Source organism: Polypterus senegalus, chromosome 6, assembly GCF_016835505.1.
Source record: "Polypterus senegalus isolate Bchr_013 chromosome 6, ASM1683550v1, whole genome shotgun sequence".
Classification (NCBI taxonomy): Eukaryota; Metazoa; Chordata; class Cladistia; order Polypteriformes; family Polypteridae; genus Polypterus; species Polypterus senegalus.
In genome coordinates, this window is record NC_053159.1 from 29926921 (window position 1) to 29947322 (window position 20402).

The window sequence follows — 20402 nt, forward strand, 5'->3', positions numbered from 1 at the left end:
CAGTGGTCTGCTGGAGCCAATCCCAGCCAACACAGGGCGCAAGGCAGGAAACAAATCCCGGGCAGGGCGCACACCCACACCCACACACCAGTCACACACTAGGGACAATTTAGGATCGCCAATGCACCTAATATGCATGTCTTTGGACTTTGGGAGAAAACCAGAGTACTCGGAGGAAACCCACACAGACACGGGGAGAACATGCAAACTCCTTGCAGGAAGGACCCGTGAAGCAAACCTGGGTCTTCAAACTGTGAGGCAGCAGCGCTACCCGCTGCACCACCGTGCCACCCCAAAGCACCCTAGTTTATTGAAAATGTGATGTGCTGCATATTTCTATTGTAGGAAGAGAACAGGCAACCCAACTGGGAAGGGGGATGGTTTGTTACCCAGAGCAGAACAACAGATGGATTGGCCAGCGGAATGACAAAATAACTTTTTGCCCAGCCAGTATAATGTAATGGATGTACCAATAGAAGCCAAGAGTTGGGAGCTGTTCCATCCTTCACACACCAGATGGCAGTGGTCCTTGTGTGGAAGCCCAATCAGGACACCCACAGGGGTGCTTCAGAGTTGGAGTCTGGAAGTGTAACCCTGTTGAGGTCCTTGGGTGCTGATATAGGACACTGTCGAGGTAGGACCTTCCTACTTTATATTTGGGCATGGAAGTGCTTCCAGTAAGACAGGGCATGGCACCAGAAGCATTCCCAGGCCCAGCTTAAAAGGGAGCCCGCTGCCTCACATCACTGAGTAACAGTAGGTAGGCAGCAGGCAACACTTTCTTTGGAAAGGTGGCATGGAAACATACTGAGGATAAATATATATCTTTTATTTTATTCTAATGGTGTGTTGGGTATTACTGTGTCTTGGGTTTGCAGCTAGGTGGCACCCCCTTCTGATTACACCATATTAAGAAAGACTAAAACACACCACTGTGCACATTATTGTATTTTCTTCACAGGAACACTCAGTACAAGGAAAGGCACTACTACCAAAAATCATCTCCCATGTTGTTGCCTAGCAACCATCTTATCCAAGTTGAGGGGATCATTTTTTTTAACTTGAGATCCAAATTTAAATACTAAATGACAGGCAGACATATGCAGAATCAATGCATAGAAATGTGGTCTTTCTTGAGTGAATGGCATGAATTTCACTGGAAACAAAAGCCAATTTATTTTGAATTTTTTTTTTGTGAAGTGAATTCAATTCACGCCAAATATTTTTCTCATCAGTTAAGGTCAATATCAAAAGAGCAAACAACAAAGTACAAGGGTAAACCAAAAATCAAATTCAAAATCATAAAGGAGTTCAATACCATAACAAATTGACGTGCTTGGATCACTGCAATTACTACAAATATTACTAACACAGTAACAGAAATTACCAACACAAATGAAGATAACTGCAGGGACTATAAAAATACAACTTATAAGTCCTTATGTTCCTTTCAGTTTAAAGAAGGCAAGATACAATCTAACGAATTATTTAATACAAAACAAATACCAGAGCTTGATACTCTTATCTCAGAAGATCTTGACAAATTTCTGACACTCTCAGAGCTAATAGATGCTATAAACTCACTCCAGAGTGGGAAAGCAGCAGATCCCTACGGCCTTCCAGTGGAATTTTACAAAATATTTTTCAATTATTATTAACAACAGAGCTGTAGCAGCAAATGATCGATGGGAATGTCATCCATGTATCCTGTCTTATTTACATGACACATGCATAGAACTTTCATGCCTGCGTACTGCATTTGATCTATCCGATCTCACACTTTACAGTATTACCCAAGTATATACCTCTGCAGCCCGGAGCCTCAACAATGGCCATGGGAGAGTTACTGGACTCGAATAGTAAAAATGCAACAGAGTCTCAACAGAGCCTAAGTACGGACCTCTACAGCTTCATACTGTGGAGGAGGTTAATGCTTTACATTATACATCGGGAATGTTATGTGATACACCCTGTTATTCTCAGGTTAAGATTTTGGTCATGGAAGGGTTATCTTACTCAGATAATGCAATAGCATCTCAATAAAGTTTAGGTGCGGACATCCAGAGCTCCACTACTTGGAGGAGGTTGTTGCTTTGCATTATACATCAGTGCTGTTATACAATATGCACTGCAACTCTATGGTTAATACTAGGGCTGTGGGAGGGTTACCTGACTCAAACAATGTAATAGCATCTCAATAAAGTTTAGGTGCAGACCTACAGAGCTCTGCTCCATTGAGGAGGTTATTGCTTTGCATTATATATCGCGAATATTATGTGATATGCCCTGTTACTCTGTGGTTAAGGTTAGGGTCATGGGAGAGTTACCTGACTCAAATAATGCAGTAGAGTCTCAGTAGAGTATAGGTGCTGACCTTCAGAGCTCTGCTCTGTTGAGGATGCCATTGCTTTGCATTATATGTCAGTGATGTTATGTGATGCACCTGGTAAGATTATAGCTGGTTAAAATTTGGGTTTTCTGACTCAAATAATGACGACAGTTATGTAAATGAAGTGGCTTAAACGTGCAATCCAATTGGATGTTTAGCATGGCTCCAGAATCGCAGAACTGCAGAGGTCTGGAACTACGCCCATGTGAAAAAAATGTCCATTAAGTCAACCCCACCTACTTGGAGCTCCAGGGAGGAAGTGCCATGCTGCAGTGATACCATACTCAGGTTACCTGATCCTCATCATGCATGCACAAACGGTTTATGATGTACACACGCATGTGTGATGTCTCTGTGTGATCGGATTTGTAGCTTGCATGCATGAATAGTTAGTGATGTATACATGCATGCATAATGTGACTACATGACTGGTACTCCAACCAGATTTTTCTGTAGTATGCATTAAAAAAAGAACTTGCCATTTTCTTTGATTTGAGGGGTATATTATTTGACTATAATGATAATATTATGAAAATATTGCATTCTTCTGCATAGATTTATTTTATATTGCGTGTTGTGTCTTCACTGTTGGATTAAGTAGCTATGTAGCACAGATCAGGTAGTGACAGGGATAGCCCCTCAAGTATATATCACTGATCCCTTGCATCCCAGGCTCCATGGGTGTTAGTTATAGTGGCTGAAGTTTGTAAGATGCAGAGAGAGCCAAAGTTCTCAATATTGTGGACTCGGAGAACAATTAGGGAGACACGGTGGCACTCTGGTTAGCACTTTTGCCTCACAGCTCAGGTCACAGTTTTGGCCACAATTATCAGTCCAGCATTTGGTGGACACTTGCCTCGTCCTCTGGGATACTTAAGAAAAGACTGTATTATTATAATCCACTCAAAACTATCTCACTTTCTCCTTCCCTACTGACTTTGACAGATTTTGCCAAAATTTCCAAACATGTCTGCATTTTCACCAAACTCAAAGCAAAGCAAATTCATCAGAGTTTGCTCATCACTACTAAATACTAAATTGCCATAACAGAAATTAATTCAAAAATTAAAACTGTACTTAAAAATATTTATTTGCAATTGGCTAACATCTCATCCTGCAAACTCTTGCCTTGTTTCTGACTGTGCTGGTAGTAGTTGATAGCTACCATTAACCTTGAAATGGATTAACTGTATTCTGTTCTGTTCTTTTCTTCCGTTCCATTCCGTTCCCTTGTGTTATGTTATGTTCATCAAGCTATAACTGCACCCACTTTTTCCATGGGAGCATGGCTGAGCACACAAGCCTGGACTTAACAGTGCATGGCACACAGGTCCATCATAAGGCACCCTCAAAGACTCACGTGAGGTTTAGACTTCCCAAATGGCCTACTATAACAGGTGTTTTGGGATATTGGAGAAGCAGTGAATTACGTGGTGAAAACCAAAGCAAATATGGAGAGAACGTGCAAACCCCTAGACATACAGGGTGGTCCAGATCTACTGTAATTATGCAGATCCAGATTGTCTGCATGGCTTTGATTTATGCTGGGACAATTCCAGTCCGGTGCAAAGACGATTTTTCATGTCGTCAGTTTGCACACTTCTCAATGGTCTGGGATTTTTTGGATGATTTTCTATGTAATAAACTTAATAAGTTATAGCGTAATGAAAATTGCATAATTAGATCTGGACCACCCTATACAGACACTCATTTATTGAACAGACGTTTTGTAAAATCTTTAAATGAACAGAGGTGCTTTATATGAATTGCTCATTTTGCTCCCTTGACTTTTTTTAAATGCATCAGAGAAAGGTGGCATGTTGATTAACATATGCAAATCTGAATTTCACCACACTCGGTACACATGACGATATTAAGAGTATACAGCTATAAAGAAATAAAGTAGGCAGTGTGTGCTAATGGCAAAGGAATTGGAGTGTAAAACAAAAGGGGGCCTGTTAATTTCCCACCACTAAATATTTGTACAAACACAGGAAAACAGAGTAGATGAAGCATAGAAAAACATTAGAATTTTAAAAGACAGTGAGTTGCTGACCTCTGGAGTTTATTGTCGGTTCTTGTTATTGCAGAAGAAATGCCTGGGATTTTTCATCAAACTGGAGATAAGGGTCAAGGAAGAGGGATGATTCACTAATTCACAAAATATGGACCCCTAGGGATTTTTACCACAAAATGTTAGATGCAAACCTCACTGTTTCTGTTTCGATGTTAGTAGCTGCTAATCAGTAGATCAGGAGATAATCATTCAACAGCACAAATCCATTAAATTAACTCCTATTTTTCTATACCCTCACAAACAAATAGAAGCCTAATTATATTTATGAATGACTTCTGAATTTCTACTGTTTGTTTATTCAGTAAGTTAACCTTTTAACCATTTTAACTACCAACTATCATTATGCAAAAACTATGGTTATGTGGTTGGTACAATGAGACAGCGTGGCCTCTTGGCAGCATATTAATCGTACACCATTTGCACATTCTCATGCGTTTCTCTTTAGTGATTTCAGTTTCCTCTATCAGGCCTCAAATGAATTGTGACTTTAAATTGTTCAAGTAAGGTTGTTTGTATGCCCCCTGACATGTGCCCCTAACAGATTCAGCAAAGCACAACCAAAATTTGCTGATGGTGGATGGAGAACCAAAGTTTCTGGTCAACTAGAAATAAAAAAATGTTTAATAGGTAAGAGTAGCAAAGATGGGTGAACTTTCATGCAAAGGTATAAACAAAACTGAATGTTTCAGACAAGCTAAAATTCTTTTTTTTTTAGTATTTGCTATAGAAAATGTAAAACAACTTTCCTTTAAGGGTCATAAATTTCAGAGCTAAAGGCAAACATTCATCCACTATCAAACTGGGGTCTACTATGTCAGTGTTTCTCAACCACTGGGGCAGATCGTAGGCTGGCACCAGTGGGTCACAAGTTCCTATTCTTTAAAACATCAGTGGGTTACGCACTGAGTCATGGCAGGCTTCCTAACCAATTAGCATTGCCTCAATATATTTCTATATAATATATTTCCGCTACCAGCTCTGATGCAATCAATCCACCCTGGGCCCGAAAACTGATGATCATCTTCACTTTGGGTCACAAAGATACCTACATGTGAAAAAGTGGATGGCGACATCAAAAAGGCCGAGAAACATTGTGCTATGCCCCAAAAAGAAGTTGTGTTTAGTAGCACTTACTGGCATCTTTAAGGACGTGATGAAAAGATTATGGAAAAATATCAGAATTAATTTCAACAAAACAAATAAAGATAAAATAGTTAAATATTTAAAAATATTTATAACCCAACATATGCAATTAGGGCCCATTATGTATACATTTTATACAATTGTTCATTTCTTTGTTGAGAATGCAAGGACTCAGCATTGTAGTAATTCACCTTAAAAGTCCGCCCTCATTTTGACAGATACACTTTTGAGATTTTCTTTTTTAAAAATCATATCATAAAGCTCTGCACTGAGAAAATAGTGACATGCAGCTTTACTTCTCTATAGCACCTGGTGACTCTGAAACTCTCTGACCCAGTGTCCTACTTGTATTTCTGAATGGACGAATAGTTATTTCATTAAGTTAAACAAGGAAAAAACAGAAATCAAAGTTGTTGCCAAAAATGCAAACACTGAATGCCTTAGAAATAAACTTCATTCCTTAGAATTAAAAGTCAAGGCCGAAGTAAAGAATTTAGTTGTCTTTGTGGACTCTAACTTAAACTTTAAATAGCCCATTAACAACAGCAACAACATTTATTTCTATAGCACATTTTCATACAAACAATGTAGCTCAAAGTGCTTTACATGACGAAGAAAGAGAAAAAAGACAAAATAAATAATTAAAATTAGGGAGCACTAATTAACACAGAATAAAAGTAAGGTCTGATGGCCAGGGAGGAGAGAAAAAACAGAAAAAAAACTCCAGATGACTCGAGAAAAAAATAAAATAAAAAAATTAACCAGATTACTAGAACTGCATTGTTTTATTTATGTAACGATAAAAAAGTTAGACCTTTCATGGTATTGCAAATTGCTGACAAAATTAATTAATCGTTAAACTAATTGTTTTTAGTCAAACCGATTACTCCCAGGCACGTCTCACAGGACCAGCTAAGAAAGACACCCAATGCCTGCAGCAAGTTTAGAATACAGCAGCAGGGATAAAAATCAGAAAAAGAAAATCTTGAGCACATTGCATCAATTTTAGCATTGTTACATTGGTTACCAGTGTCCCTTTAGAATTTAAATTACTTTAAAATAATAAAAATGGTATATGTAGCACTCTGGAACCTTCTGGAGGTAGTAGCTATGGAGAGAAAACAAAACTGAGTGCCATCATGAACAACTCTGCACATCCTCTCTCTGACACACTAATAGTACGGACTTACAGCCAACAAACAGTAGTGTGTCAAAAAATGCTACCGAAGGCTTCTTAATATAAACAGCAATACGCCTGCATAATGACTCGCTGTGACAGCCAAGGCAGAGCTTTTCATTCTTTTGAATTCTGTTGCTTTACAGTAATTCTTGTGTGTGATCAGACCAAAGTGTTGGTGTCTATTTATTCATTTATTTACTTACTGTAAATAAGTACCTATGTATGTGTTTTTATTTATTTAAAGAGCTTCTGTGAAAACCAAATTTCCCCCTGGGGACAAATAAAGTTATCTATCTATCTATCTATCTATCTATCTATCTATCTATCTATCTATCTATCTATCTATCTATCTATCGCTCTTGCTTCTTCTAATATTTTGAAGTGCCTGTCCCTTATATATTCTGTCGTAACCTTACATCCTGAAACACTGGCTGGCTTATTATTGTCACAGCTAAGTATAAAAGAATTGGTGAGGTGACATTTTGCTGTTGGACACCAAAAATCTGAAATTCTTTCCTGATAGACATGCACCAGGATAATACCATGCAACATTTTAAAAAACTCATATGACTTTTTCATAGCAGCATTTTACTTCTATTTCTAATAGAACATAAAAATATTATTTCCTTCTTGGATTTGCAATCATTATTAATCTCTAGTTTTCTCCGTCTTCTTTTGCACCACCACCTAATCAAATTGCTCTGTAGCTATCTGTGATGTTGGAATAAAAGCGGATCCTCAAAGAGTTGATGAAACCCACTGCATCAAACCTTCAAGGAGGAAGCTTAAAAATATATTTTATGTTAGGTAGAATGCCCAGTGGGGGGCTGGGTGGTCTTTTGGCCTCAGAAACCCAGCAGAATTTGTTTTGGATTTTTTTTTGTTTGATTTTCTTCTTGTCCTCCCCAGCCATCTTACTAAAGCATCAGACTCAACATTAGAGACTTAAAACAAAGGACTTTTTCTATTACTTGTATATATGTGTTATATAAATGCAAATTGATTTATTATTATCTAATATTTTTGGTATGCTGTTTATCCCTTCTTATTTTTATTTCTTTCTAATTTGTTTTGTTTTTAATTGCAGCCTTTTTTGAAATCTTGTGAAGCACTTTGTTTCATGAAATGTGCTATAGAACTAAATAAAGTTGTTGTTCTGGGGCCTGCACTTCCTACAATGGACTAGCACTCTGCCCTGTGTTGTGACCTGCCTTGATTTGTCTCCAAGACAATATGAATACTACAGTATGTCATTTTTAGAGTTCCCCCAGTGCTTTGTGTCCCTTTGATATGATACAATTACAGCATTTCAAGTGTAAATGAAAGCTTCTCATACAGAGGGCATGCCTGCCATCCACAACATTGATACTCACGTAATTGGTGATGAGGTCAGGATGGTTCTTCTCTATGCCATCATCTACAATGGTGACTACCACCCCTTTTCCAGTAAAGCCTTTATCCCAAGCAGATGTCACGTTCAAATGAAAGTCCTTGCTCTGAAAATTAGACACCAAACAGAGATTAATTGTCATTGTCCTACCATAAACATGCAAGGTGACAAGTTGCAACTCAAGTTTGTCACTAGGTGTCATAGGGCTCTAAATGTGACTAGGACTTTATGTTGATTAGGCAGCCGATGTTATCAGGATGCCTAGAGACAATTCTGTAGCTGGATAAGCATGATTTTATCAGTTTTAAAGATTGCATTAAAATAAGTAAATGGCAAGTCTGTTAGATATACAATGTGAAATCTTATTGAAATCATAGAAGATATTCCATCCATATGAGTTTAGACAGCAAAGGAAGACAATGCTTTCAAATAAAGCAGTCAGTCAAAGATACTGATGTGACCAACATGTCACCTGCAAAAGTTCAGCATAGTTTCTTTTTCTTTTGTTTTTAAGTTTTATTGAGTAATACTTTAGGTAATGCAAAGTTGTATTTATTACTCCTTTACTCTTATGTAACAAGATCTTAACAGAGGCTCCTTTTGGTATAAAGTTGTCATCTGTGCAGTGTGGCTTACTAAAATAATTTCACTTTGGAACGGTCAGAAATGTCTTGAGTGAGACGGATTTCTCTTAATACTAAAACAGGCCTTTGTTAAGGTCTTGTTACGGAAGACTAAGTGAGTAATAGACACAATTTTCCAGTACCTCAACTAAATTGTTACCTTTTATTATTCCAAAAACTGTATAACAAAGGAATTGCTGTAACATAAGTTTCAATGAAATAAAATTAAATTAAGGTCTTGTGAACGCTGGCCCCGGCACAGACAGACGGACAACATATTTTCAACCCACACACTGTTTATTCACACTATTTACAACTATAAATGTCCAATGCACACTCACAAACCCCAGTGCCTTCTCGCACCGATTTCCCCAATGTCCAGGCCCACAGTCTCTTGTGCCTTCCTGGCCGCCTCCTGTCCTCTCTCAAGTTTCGCCAACACTGCCTCCCGACGTCCACCACCGACTGGAGGAGGCGCTATGGGAACCGGACGGGTTCCAGCTGCTCCCCGGCACTTAGCGGTGGCCACACCCCTGTGTGGCGGAAGTGCCGGCTGCGCACTCGGAAGCCGTCCGTGTCTACCCGGTCGTCTTCCCCCCGGCACTTCCTGGTGTGGCGGAAGTGCCGGGCTCCCGGGACAAACAGGCACTGGGGCGCCGCCTGGCGGTGGCCACGGGTCCCTACAGGGCTGGACTTCAAAGCCCCCTACCCGAGGCCCCCTGGATAACCAGGACGGACACCCCCACTCGGGCTGGAGGAGGCACACACCCTCCTCTGGTCCTCCAAGGCGTCCCGGCCGGGCTCCATCCCCGGCCAAAGACCACACGGGGTAAACCGGCATCGGGGCGCCGCCTGGCGGTGGCCACGGGCCCCTACAGGGTAGGGCTTTTATGCCCTCGAGCCGTGGCTCCCAACAGAACCAGGACGGACGCCCCCTCACGGTCTGGAGGAGGCACAAGCCCTCCTCACGTCCTCCTGGGCGTCCCGGCCGGACCACAGTCTGTTCAATCAAAAATACAAAAAGTGCCATACCGGTATATCACCGTAACAATTAAGATTGTGATCATAAGAGTCACTAAAATTCCCAACTTCAACCCAAACAGGGAACTAATCAGCAATATATAGTAAAGAGACCCACTGTGCTATTCAACCTCTCATGAATTAAATAATAGGTTAAATAATAGGCAAGAGCCCAGCAGACTTATTTTAGAATAATATTAATGAACTTTTGCCATATTCTAAAGATGCTCTACACTGTTCCATGCAAAGAGAATTATTTTTTTCTAGTTTTAAATCATAAAAAATATAATTTCTACATTGAGTTAGGGAAGGTGTATTAAGATTGTAAGAGTCTTTTGTTATTTAGTAAGGTTATGTTAAATCAAATGACGTATTTTCATAATTTTGCTATAGTGTTTGCCTATATATTAATGCATAGACTATTGGAGATTCTATTATATCCCCCACAAGCTAAATTGAAATGGAATACTCTAATTGTTTCTTGCCTCTCTGACTACAGATTAGTCCCAGTTTGCAATCTGCCTTGCAGTTGGTAAGGACTGGAAGGCCAACAGCTTCAAACCATATTGAACATATTGACCATATTGAATGTGCCATACGTATAGAACGTACTGAATGTACTGACTGTATTAAGTAAAGCATATATAAGTTTACCGTAGAGAAATAACAAAACATTTAACTATAGAAAGTAACTGAAGTTTAACATGATCAAGTTAAGTTTGCAGAAGAAACACTTTTTCCTTTTGTGCCTTTTATCCTGCGTGTGTAACAACTTTTTTCTCTATTTTTGTTTGAACTGTTTTACTTAGAATTTTCACTAAACCTTTTTAAAATGAACTTTGGTGGAATGAGAAATTTCTTTTGTTACATATTTGACTTATGCGGGGTCCTACCTTGCTAACTCAGTATCTGCTCGATTTTAGAAACCTGGGGAAGACGCAGCTACAAAGGTTCTTCCAATTGAGAAGAGTCAACAAATTAGTTGCATGAAATAATAGTCAGTTTATCAACAGATTGTCTAAGATTATTTAAACTAGGGGTTTCACCCCTTGCTCGCTTCGCCCATCCACTTGCGTTGTGAAGAGCAGGGCCAAACGCACCCCGAGGAGACGCAGTCACCCTCTGTCACCCCCTCTTAAACGGTGAACAGTTTTTTTTTTTTAGGTCCACTTTGCTTAATCAGCTGCACTTCTGTCATATCACCTATGTCCATATATTCAATCTCTTTTCTCTTTTACCTTGTCATCCATATCACATTGAATTTGATTCCGTGTTTGGATTTGCATCGTGACATAGCAACATATAACTACCCATGAGTGAATATTGTTTCTTCTGTCTACAAAAAATGTGTCTGACATAACCATGAAGGACTTTTCCAAATCTTTTTGCATAAGCTCTTGTCTCGCAGGACTTCTGGCCCCGGGCATGGCTACATCTCTTGGCATGAAGACCTGTCTCGCGGAACGTGAAAGTATGTCTCTGAGACAATCACATCTCATCTCCTTTCAAGATTTTTTTTAATAATAGAGAGAAATAACTCCAAACACTGCTGTAAAAAGATATGCAATAAGCATAAACCCTACACCACCTGATAGATAAGTAAATATCTTTCCCCACAACATACAGTATGCCCAAGCGAGGCTGGAGTTACCTGGCATTGGGGAAAAAAAAGTGTATCTAGTCTAATCTAATCATCACCAATTTGGGTCCTATCTCTGACATATTTTAGATCATTTTAATTTGGAGCAATGTGTCCGGTGTTCAATTCTTAGCTGAATCACAGTGTGCTATGAACAAATGAGTGAAAGATGAGTGTTGTGAATTACTGAATTCCACTTCTTGCCTGAGATATTGATAAATAAAGTGGCTCTTTCCTGGGATTGTTGAAGACCAGGACATCAATTGATAAAGTCTAGAAATGTTGCTATTATTATTCTTATTACTAAACCTGCGAACGTTGCAACCAAGCCCCAGCCTCACTAGGTCACATGTTCTGGGCCTGCTCCAAATTAACATTATTCTGGACAAACATTTTTAATTACCTCTCAGATAGTCTTGGACTCACAATCCCTCCTAACCCATTAACAGCTGTGTTTGGTGTTCTTCCAGAGGGTCTTAAGGTGGAGAAAGACAAACAAATTGTGATTGCATTCACTACACTGTTGGCACGCAGACTTATTCTGATAAACTGGAAGAACCCAAACTCTCCTCTTTTAAGTCAGTGGGAAACCGATGTGTTATATTATTTGAAATTGGAAAAAATCAAATACTCAGTTAGAGGAACCGTACAGACTTTTTTCAAAACATGGCAGGATCTAATCAGTAATATTTTAAAATAAGTTTATAAAGCACAGAGAATTTATTAATTTAGGTATGTTTACAAGCGCGGCATGGTGGCGCAGTGGTAGCGCTGCTGCCTCACAGTTAGTTGACCTGGGTTCGCTTCCCGGGTCCTCCCTGCGTGGAGTTTGCATGTTCTCCCCGTGTCTGCGTGGGTTTCCTCCCACAATCCAAAGACATGCAGGTTAGGTGGATTGGCGATTCTAAATTGGCCTGTGGGTGTGTTTGTGTGTGTCCTGCGGTGGGTTGGCACCCTGCCCAGGATTGTTGGCTGGGATTGGCTCCAGTGGACCCCTGTGACCCTGTATTCGGATTCAGCGGGTTAGAAAATGGATGGTATGTTTACAAGCCTTAAATTTTACGCCGTTTGGCTTGCTCTCTCTCTCAGGGGTGGGGATTGATCTGTTCTTAACTCAATTCTTCTTTTTGTAAAAACTTGATTGCTTTGCATGGATTGTAATAAAATATAAATAATAATAATAAATAAATAAATAAAATATTTTTGAGTGTCAGCATTAGTGGAGGATTAAGAAAGTTAAACAAATTTGTTTTTGCAATGTCCCTAACTTGCAAATAAAAGAAAAAATATGTTCTGTATGTCCAACAGAGCTGATCAAAAGGTGCAAACGTGTTATCGATATAAAGATCTCAGAAGGCTGAGATGTCCAGTATCTGTTAAATTGAGCAAAGGGCTCAAATGCAAAGTTATCCTATAATCGAGCAGGGTAGAGAGCAGAGTCTTCTGTGTGAGCGAAGCACAATCTGATTAATAGTAGACTTGGTGATAATAATCAGTGATCGGTGCACTGAGCAGAGCGCACAGAGACAACTTCTTACAAGATTTTCTTTCCAGATTCAGCCAGGCAGGTGAGTATTCTGCACTGAATTCTTCTTCAGCCCAGCACTAGAGCTGAAAGCCAGTCAGTCAATGCCAGGCCAGTCCTGGTAATTCTGATTTTTTTTTAATACATGATCTTTTTGCTTTTCATATAAACAACCTTATAACGGAGTCAGGCTTTTTAAAAATAGAATGTAGGGTTACTCTAAAGCAGAAATACAAATTTGGCATGGACATTCATCTTAACTATGAAAAATGAGGTGAGGAGTTGACCATCTATTCACATTTTGTTTATTACTTTCCATCAAATTGCCAAAATTAAGTTTAAAAAAGATCTTTAAGCTTCCTTGTTACAGTAACTGCCAAAAAACTGAACTGATCTGACATCGACAGCAGTTAGCCTTCCAATAGTTGTTATGCGTTAATGAGTTTACTGGGAAAAAGCATGCTTTTCTCCAGATTAATTTAAAATCCGCAACTCTTGAAATATATTTATTAAGATCAGCAGTGGTTCATTTCTGTGACTTATGAACAGAATCATACAATCCACACAGAGATATTTTTTGTGCCTTTCCTTCCCTGATTATTCCCTTCCTTTCTTAGTTTTGCCAAAAACAAGTGGCCAGTTGTTCAATTGTAATTGCAAATAGCACTGGAGATAGAAGACCACATTGTCCGGTTCCATGTTCTCACCTGAAATAATGTGAATTTATGTTGTTCACTCAGCTTTACTTGAGCAAAGTAATTTAATCCAGGTGACAATATGTGGACCAAACCCAGATACGCACAAAATAATAAAAGAGGTACAGTCCCCATTCCACTCTGTCAAAAGCTTTTTCTGCATCTGGAAACATTTAAACCTCTAGGCGCTGAGGTGCTAAGTGTAGGGCTGCCAACTCTCTTTCTCTGGAAATGAGGGCATTTAGGTTGAAAAATGAGGACTTTTGAGGACGCCATTCTCTATGATGCCATAATACGCCTTTATACTGTCTTATGGTTTTTTAAAATGATATAAACCTTTCGTAACAGTTTATCACTATAATTATGATATGATGGCCACAATCACAGTCACTGGCAAACTAATAACCCATTAAATATTTTGAATACGTCAAACCTCTTAAATTAACAGACTTCGTTCCTTCCATTCTTATTTGAATAGTTTAACTGTCCTAAACCTGTAAAAATGACACACATGGTAAATTCACGTCTAGTAAAATAAAAATAATTTTACTCTTTTCAATTTAGTTTAATTGCATTTATCGACATTTTTTTATAATTTTCCACTGGAGCTATTTTTCTCAGTATATCTAGATCCTTGGATAAATATGAACAGAAATCTTTACATAGCGTGCTACTGAAATTGAATCTTGCGAGCATTAGCCCCTTAACTGAGTCTGTTCTGCCCTTTCGAAAACAAGGAGATTTGTTGTTCAAGTAGTCTGTGAACTTGCACTTTCTTTTTGGCATAATAGGTAAATGACAATGAAAGACTTAGGAAAATATTAAATTACTGGAAGAAGTCACTTATTACTTGATCAACTGATAACTAAAAAAATATTGCATTTATTTGACAGAATAAATGTGTGATTTTTTTTAATTAACTGAAACTTTAATTGTCGACTCATTCGTTTACAACTATAAATCCATTTTGGAACAACGGATGGTAATAAAAATATTTCCCATTGAAATATTACAAACCAGTACTTCCTTGCACTTAAATACAATGGATTGTAACTGGATGTATGAAATTTCTTATTTAACCAAGCTGCTGAAAAAAGAATTGGAAATAAGATCTCACATAGAAAACGTGAAATTGTAATTTCGATTTTGAATAAATTCACTTAGTTACAGGAAAGGAATAACATTTATAATGAACTGTCTACTCGCCAAGAAGATAAAGCTGAACTCAAAAGATGAAGTGAAAAAGCCAAGTTGGACAGAAATTGACTATTCTCGTCAATATCTGCATTGTTCACTACCGGAATGGAAGTGAAGATTCTGGGGAAGAAGTGTACGCACTACTTCCGCAAATGTTGAGTGGTTTACAGTTTTCAATTTTTACCAATGATAAGGATTTGGAATTTTTCAAATTTTAGGAGCCAAAATTCCAGACATTTTCAAAATGTTATAAATTTGTCCTGGACAGTCCATGGTTTGTTAAAAAAAAAGACATGTCTGGGAAAATGAGGACGGTTGGCAGCCTTAGCTGAGGGAATACAGAGTGCATCTTAGTTTTTTGTTAACTTTTCAATTTTTTTAAGAGCCTAACTTCACCCATTCCCTTTGTAATTTGCATCTTACAGCACGTCAACAAAGATTATATATACGTGGCACCATATATCCCAGCATGCCAAGCAATAACAATCAGAGTACAGGAGTGAACCACTTAATGTTTGCTATGCATCCCATGAAAGAGGAAATTATGCCGTTTGGACATTATATTATATATGGCATTCAACAGAGCTAGATGGGATGCTATAGTGTACTTGTTTTGACTAAATTCAAAGAGATAACGTTACAACATTTCTGAGAATCACGATACTCGAGATTGGGTGTTGCTGCCCACAGGTTGAACCATACACATGTTATACAGTACACTTTTTATTTATAAATAGGGAGAATTCACATTACTGCGATGGGCTGGCGCCCTGCCCGAGGTTTGTTTCCTGCACTTGTGCCCTGTGTTGGCTGGGATTGGCTCCAGCAGACCCCCGTGACCCTGTAGTTAGGAAATAGCGGGTTGGATAATGGATGGATGGATAGAGTTCACATTAATGTAATGACTGAAAGTACAGTGCAGTACTGGCAGGGCAATCCCTTTGTATATAAGCGTCATGAGATACACATGTTGAGTGCAAGCCCCAGAGTTATTACAAAGCCACTCCAGAACTGGACTATAACATTTTTGACTAACTCCATCATTTTTATGTCATTGGGACTACAGCTAATGAAACAAAACAAAGGGCAGGAGAACTCACCAGATACCACTGCTTTTCAAACAAGGGGTCAGTGGGCAACTCTGTCAAGTGTCTCCGCTTCCTCACTTGGACTGTTTGCTGCTCAAACCAGAGTACCTGAATAAAGAATAAGATTAGGGATTCAGTGACAGAAGATCAGGAAAAAAGTGCATCACCAGAATACAATCTCACTTAGTGACCACTCTTTAAGCTATAGTTATCTTATTTTTAGCTATAGTTATCTTACTTATGTATAAATGTTATTTTGTTCCATTTTATTCTGTTCATCTGTGATACCTTTATCACAAAGCTTTGGGGTTTAAGGTGCTACTTCTGGGGTACTTTTTATTATGAAGTTTTTTTTTGTAGTTTTTATTTAATGGGATTATCGTGGACACTGTGTAGTTACTGGGACCCGACTATCGAATTTTGTTTCTGCATTTGGATGTTGGAATGACAATAAGATCCTTGATTCTTGATCCTGAAAGTTCTTGTCTTTGACAAAAGTTCTGGGGGAGTTCACCATATAGATGTTGTTCTTATTTAATTTAATTTGATTAGCTGGCTCAGAGTAGGCCACACTTACCCTTGGCTCCCTCTTCAGGCGCATATTGTGGCTGTGGTACTTCCTCAGTGAAATGCGAGGCAAGCCTCTGTGCTTAATGTGATGGTAGTTATCCCCAGGAAAAACCTGAAAAGAACACATGACATGGATAAATTTGGACAAACGCAGATACACATTTTCCATTATTATAACTTCAGGGAACTCTTGGTTGACTCTCAGTTTAATGTATCTCATCAACAAACTTGTGACATAATTAACAGCATTGGTTCCCAGATCCAGGAATCTCAATTTATTTGTGTAGAATGTATACTGTTTCTAAGGTACATTGGGGTTTAGTCTAAGAACTCGTTTCTTCCTTTATTTTAAACAATGGTTGTATAATTAAATGCATGTATTATGGACCCAATGATTTCAACATTGCCTATGAGTGTGGGTCCTCCAGCACTCCATGGCCCTGTAATGGAAAAAGTGGCTTTGGAAAAAATATGGATGGCTGGATTACTTCTAAGGCTCATAGTCAGTACTGCCTAGACATGAAGGCGTCGGATTGACTCTCAGGTTGCTGTCAGACCCTGAGTGAGTCACTTTACCTGGCTGTACAATTCGGATACACTTAAACAACACATTAAGATAGTGTTTTTCTATTTAAAGATTCCATATTAAGTGAAGGTTGTCAGTCTAAATGTGGATTTTCAAACTAAATAGTGAGAATGATTTGAGGATCAGTATGCATCCCACATTTAAAATTTTAAAGAGCTGAGCAAAATAAGGGTTTTCATTTCCTCCTATAGTTTTTAGACATGCATTTAGAGAGTTAGATATTGTCATGCATACACATCAGATTGTTTCCTTCTGGGCTCACAAGAGGTAAGCACTACCACACTACCACCCTGGTACACCAGCGGGTATGGTCACTAACTGTCCTGTATTTTTTTCCACCCATGGCTCCAAGAAGACACCCAATGAGTGTAATTGACACCACAAGCTATAAAAGCAGGGCGCTTCCGGAAGGAGGTGTCTCATTTAGGAGATGAGCAACCCACAAAACAGAGCTCCAACCATGACGCCTCACCTCACTAGCAGCAGTAATAGCGGTAGTTGACACCCCACTATTCTATTTGGACTCTTGAATTACTATTAGTCATAGATAGATAGATAGATAGATAGATAGATAGATAGATAGATAGATAGATAGATAGATAGATAGATAGATAGATAGATAGATAGAGTGTATGAAAGACACTATATGATAGATAGATAGATAGATAGATAGATAGATAGATAGATAGATAGATAGATAGATAGATAGATAGATAGATAGATAGAAATGTGAGGCAATATATAATAGATAGATAGATAGATAGATAGATAGATAGATAGATAGATAGATAGATAGAAATGTGAGGCAATATATAATAGATAGATAGATAGATAGAGTGTATGAAAGACACTATATTATAGATAGATAGATAGATAGATAGATAGATAGATAGATAGATAGATAGATAGATAGAAATGTGAGGCAATATATAATAGATAGATAGATAGATAGATAGATAGATAGATAGATAGATAGATAGAAATGTGAGGCAATATATAATAGATAGATAGATAGATAGATAGATAGATAGATAGATAGATAGATAGATAGATAGATAGATAGATAGATAGATAGGTTTTATTTGTCACAATGGAGAAAATTAAAACTTTACAGAAACTCAAGTAAAATACATAAATAGTATAACAAACAAACTAAATAAATAAAAATCTTCTGGCTTTAATAGGAGAGCTGCTGCTGTCAATCACAGGCTTGTAGGTGGGACTAAGACGCAGTCAGATCTGCTCAATTGTATGGCAGGTTTACATTTTAAGGCACTGACATTTGAGGAGAACAAGTCCAGCTATTTGTGTCCACAATTCCAACAACGCTAATTGAAGTTTGTTCATTCTGATGACTCTTGGGTTAAGTAAACATTATTCTGGGGTTAGAATGAGTGATTCATTAGAATATTAATACAAAGTGAATTAAATATTCAAGACATTTTAAATCTATGAACTGGGCTGTTGTGATTCAGTGTGGGTGCCCCCAGTGTTGTAACTGAGTCCTGTTTAGCATCAGTACAGTCCAGTTAACACAAGGCAGGTTTAGAAAAGAATGGAGTGAGCTGATACCAAGGATATATGACAGCTTAGAAGTCACTTCATCTCCTAACAGTGAGGTGTCTAGGTACGTACTGAATTATCGTAATCAGGCACAGATTACAGCAGTAGTGCTTAGGTGTGGAGTTTTAAGTGGAAAAAACACATGACGTGATTTTTTGCATTTATTCATCCATCCGTCCATCTGTCCTTTCTATAATTTTACAATCTTAGCATGCTCAGGGGTCACTGACCTGCCCCACAGCCTCAGTATTAGATGAAAGAGTTTTGAATATTTCTGCCAGTAGTCAGAAAAACCACACGGGGCGCAGTGTAAATGTGTGTCTCTCCAGTTCAACCCAACTCTCTTATACACTGAAATTATAAAAGCAGGAATGAAAACAGCAGACTTAATAGTTCTTGAAAAAAAAGTATAGTGGTAATGTCTCTATGAGGTAAAGTGTCCACTTTATTTTTGTTTTAAATGCGTATTGTTTGTTTAGCAAGTGACTGGAGCTCCCTAATTACAGTAATTGTGGGCATTTCACGTAAAGAGCATTATAAGAGCCATTTGCCAGTTATCTGAGTTACAGTATGTTAAATGCTTGTCAATATATTAGTGCACAGTCTATGGGAGGTTATTATAACCCCCTCAAGCTGAATTGAATTGGTATATTCGAGCTATTTCTTGTCCCTCTGACCACAGATCTCAGTTAAAGACCTGCCTTGCTGTAGGTAAGGCATGGAGGGCACATGGTTTCAAATTGTGCCTTAATGTGCTCAGTTGTATGTGCAGAGCTGTAGGTTTAGAACGTACTGAATGTGAAGCAGAGCACAGTGAAACAATTCATCCTTAAGTATAGAAACAATTGAAGTTTTTCCTTTTTTTGCCTTTTATTCCACATGTGTAACAACTCATCTATATTTTTGTGTGGATTCTTTGCTTGAATTTTCGCTAAATCTTTTAAAATGAACTTTTGGACTGAGAACTTTCTTTTGACACATGTTTGACCCATACTTGATCCTGCCTTACCTTCCAGCAGCTACAAGCATTTTATAAATATGTTAAAAGCACAGTACATTTTTTTTGAGTAAAGGGTATTATTAGGTCAGTGAAATACCAATTAACAAAATAAAGAATCAGGCTTATTTCAGTGTGCAGTATTTGTGGTACTTTACAATACAATACAATACAATACAGTAAAGGTTTATATGGCAAGTTGCAACTGCTCTATCTTAGTCAAAATATTCAAAATTTTAGTTGGCTAACCCCCTACCCGAAAACACACACACACAGATTTTTTACTGGCACAGGGAGCTGGGAGACAGTAGAAGTCTTTTTGTTATGCCTTTTTGAAATTAGAATATTTCCTGACTCAGCAATCAGATCATTGTAATGCCACATGGTGGCTTCAATGAAGCATAAACTACCAGTGGTGACACCATAAAGGCAACCTTTGTCACAGTATGTAGTGCCAATTAAGCACATGACATGTTCACCTAAGCAGAACTGCTCTACTTCAGGTGGCCACGAGCCCCAAAGTGTGTGGAACTCATCCTACCCAGCAACCGCTTTTATTGCTTCAGCATTAAAACACGAGGAAATCCAAAACGCATTCGTGCTGAAGACAAAATCGGTGCTTAGCACTTTCAGCTTCTTAAAGTCTTTTGGCAGGAAAGCTTTGGCAGCTTTATTATGTTATTCTAATTTTTACCATATTGATGTTAACATTCTGCGGTG

At 38.3% G+C, this 20402-nt stretch overlaps 1 protein-coding gene across 1 annotated transcript in view; it reads right to left on the reverse strand.

Annotated features, from left to right (window-relative positions):
• LOC120530490 (proprotein convertase subtilisin/kexin type 4-like) overlaps positions 1–20402 on the reverse strand; it is a 55471-nt gene that overhangs the window by 27200 nt on the left and 7869 nt on the right. Inside the window, exons 2-4 of the mRNA XM_039754921.1 lie at positions 16544–16648; positions 15979–16074; positions 8163–8285 (exon numbers count right to left, since the gene is read on the reverse strand). Of these exons, the coding sequence (XP_039610855.1) occupies positions 8163–8285; positions 15979–16074; positions 16544–16648 (324 nt within the window). The remainder of the gene's footprint in view (positions 1–8162; positions 8286–15978; positions 16075–16543; positions 16649–20402) is intronic.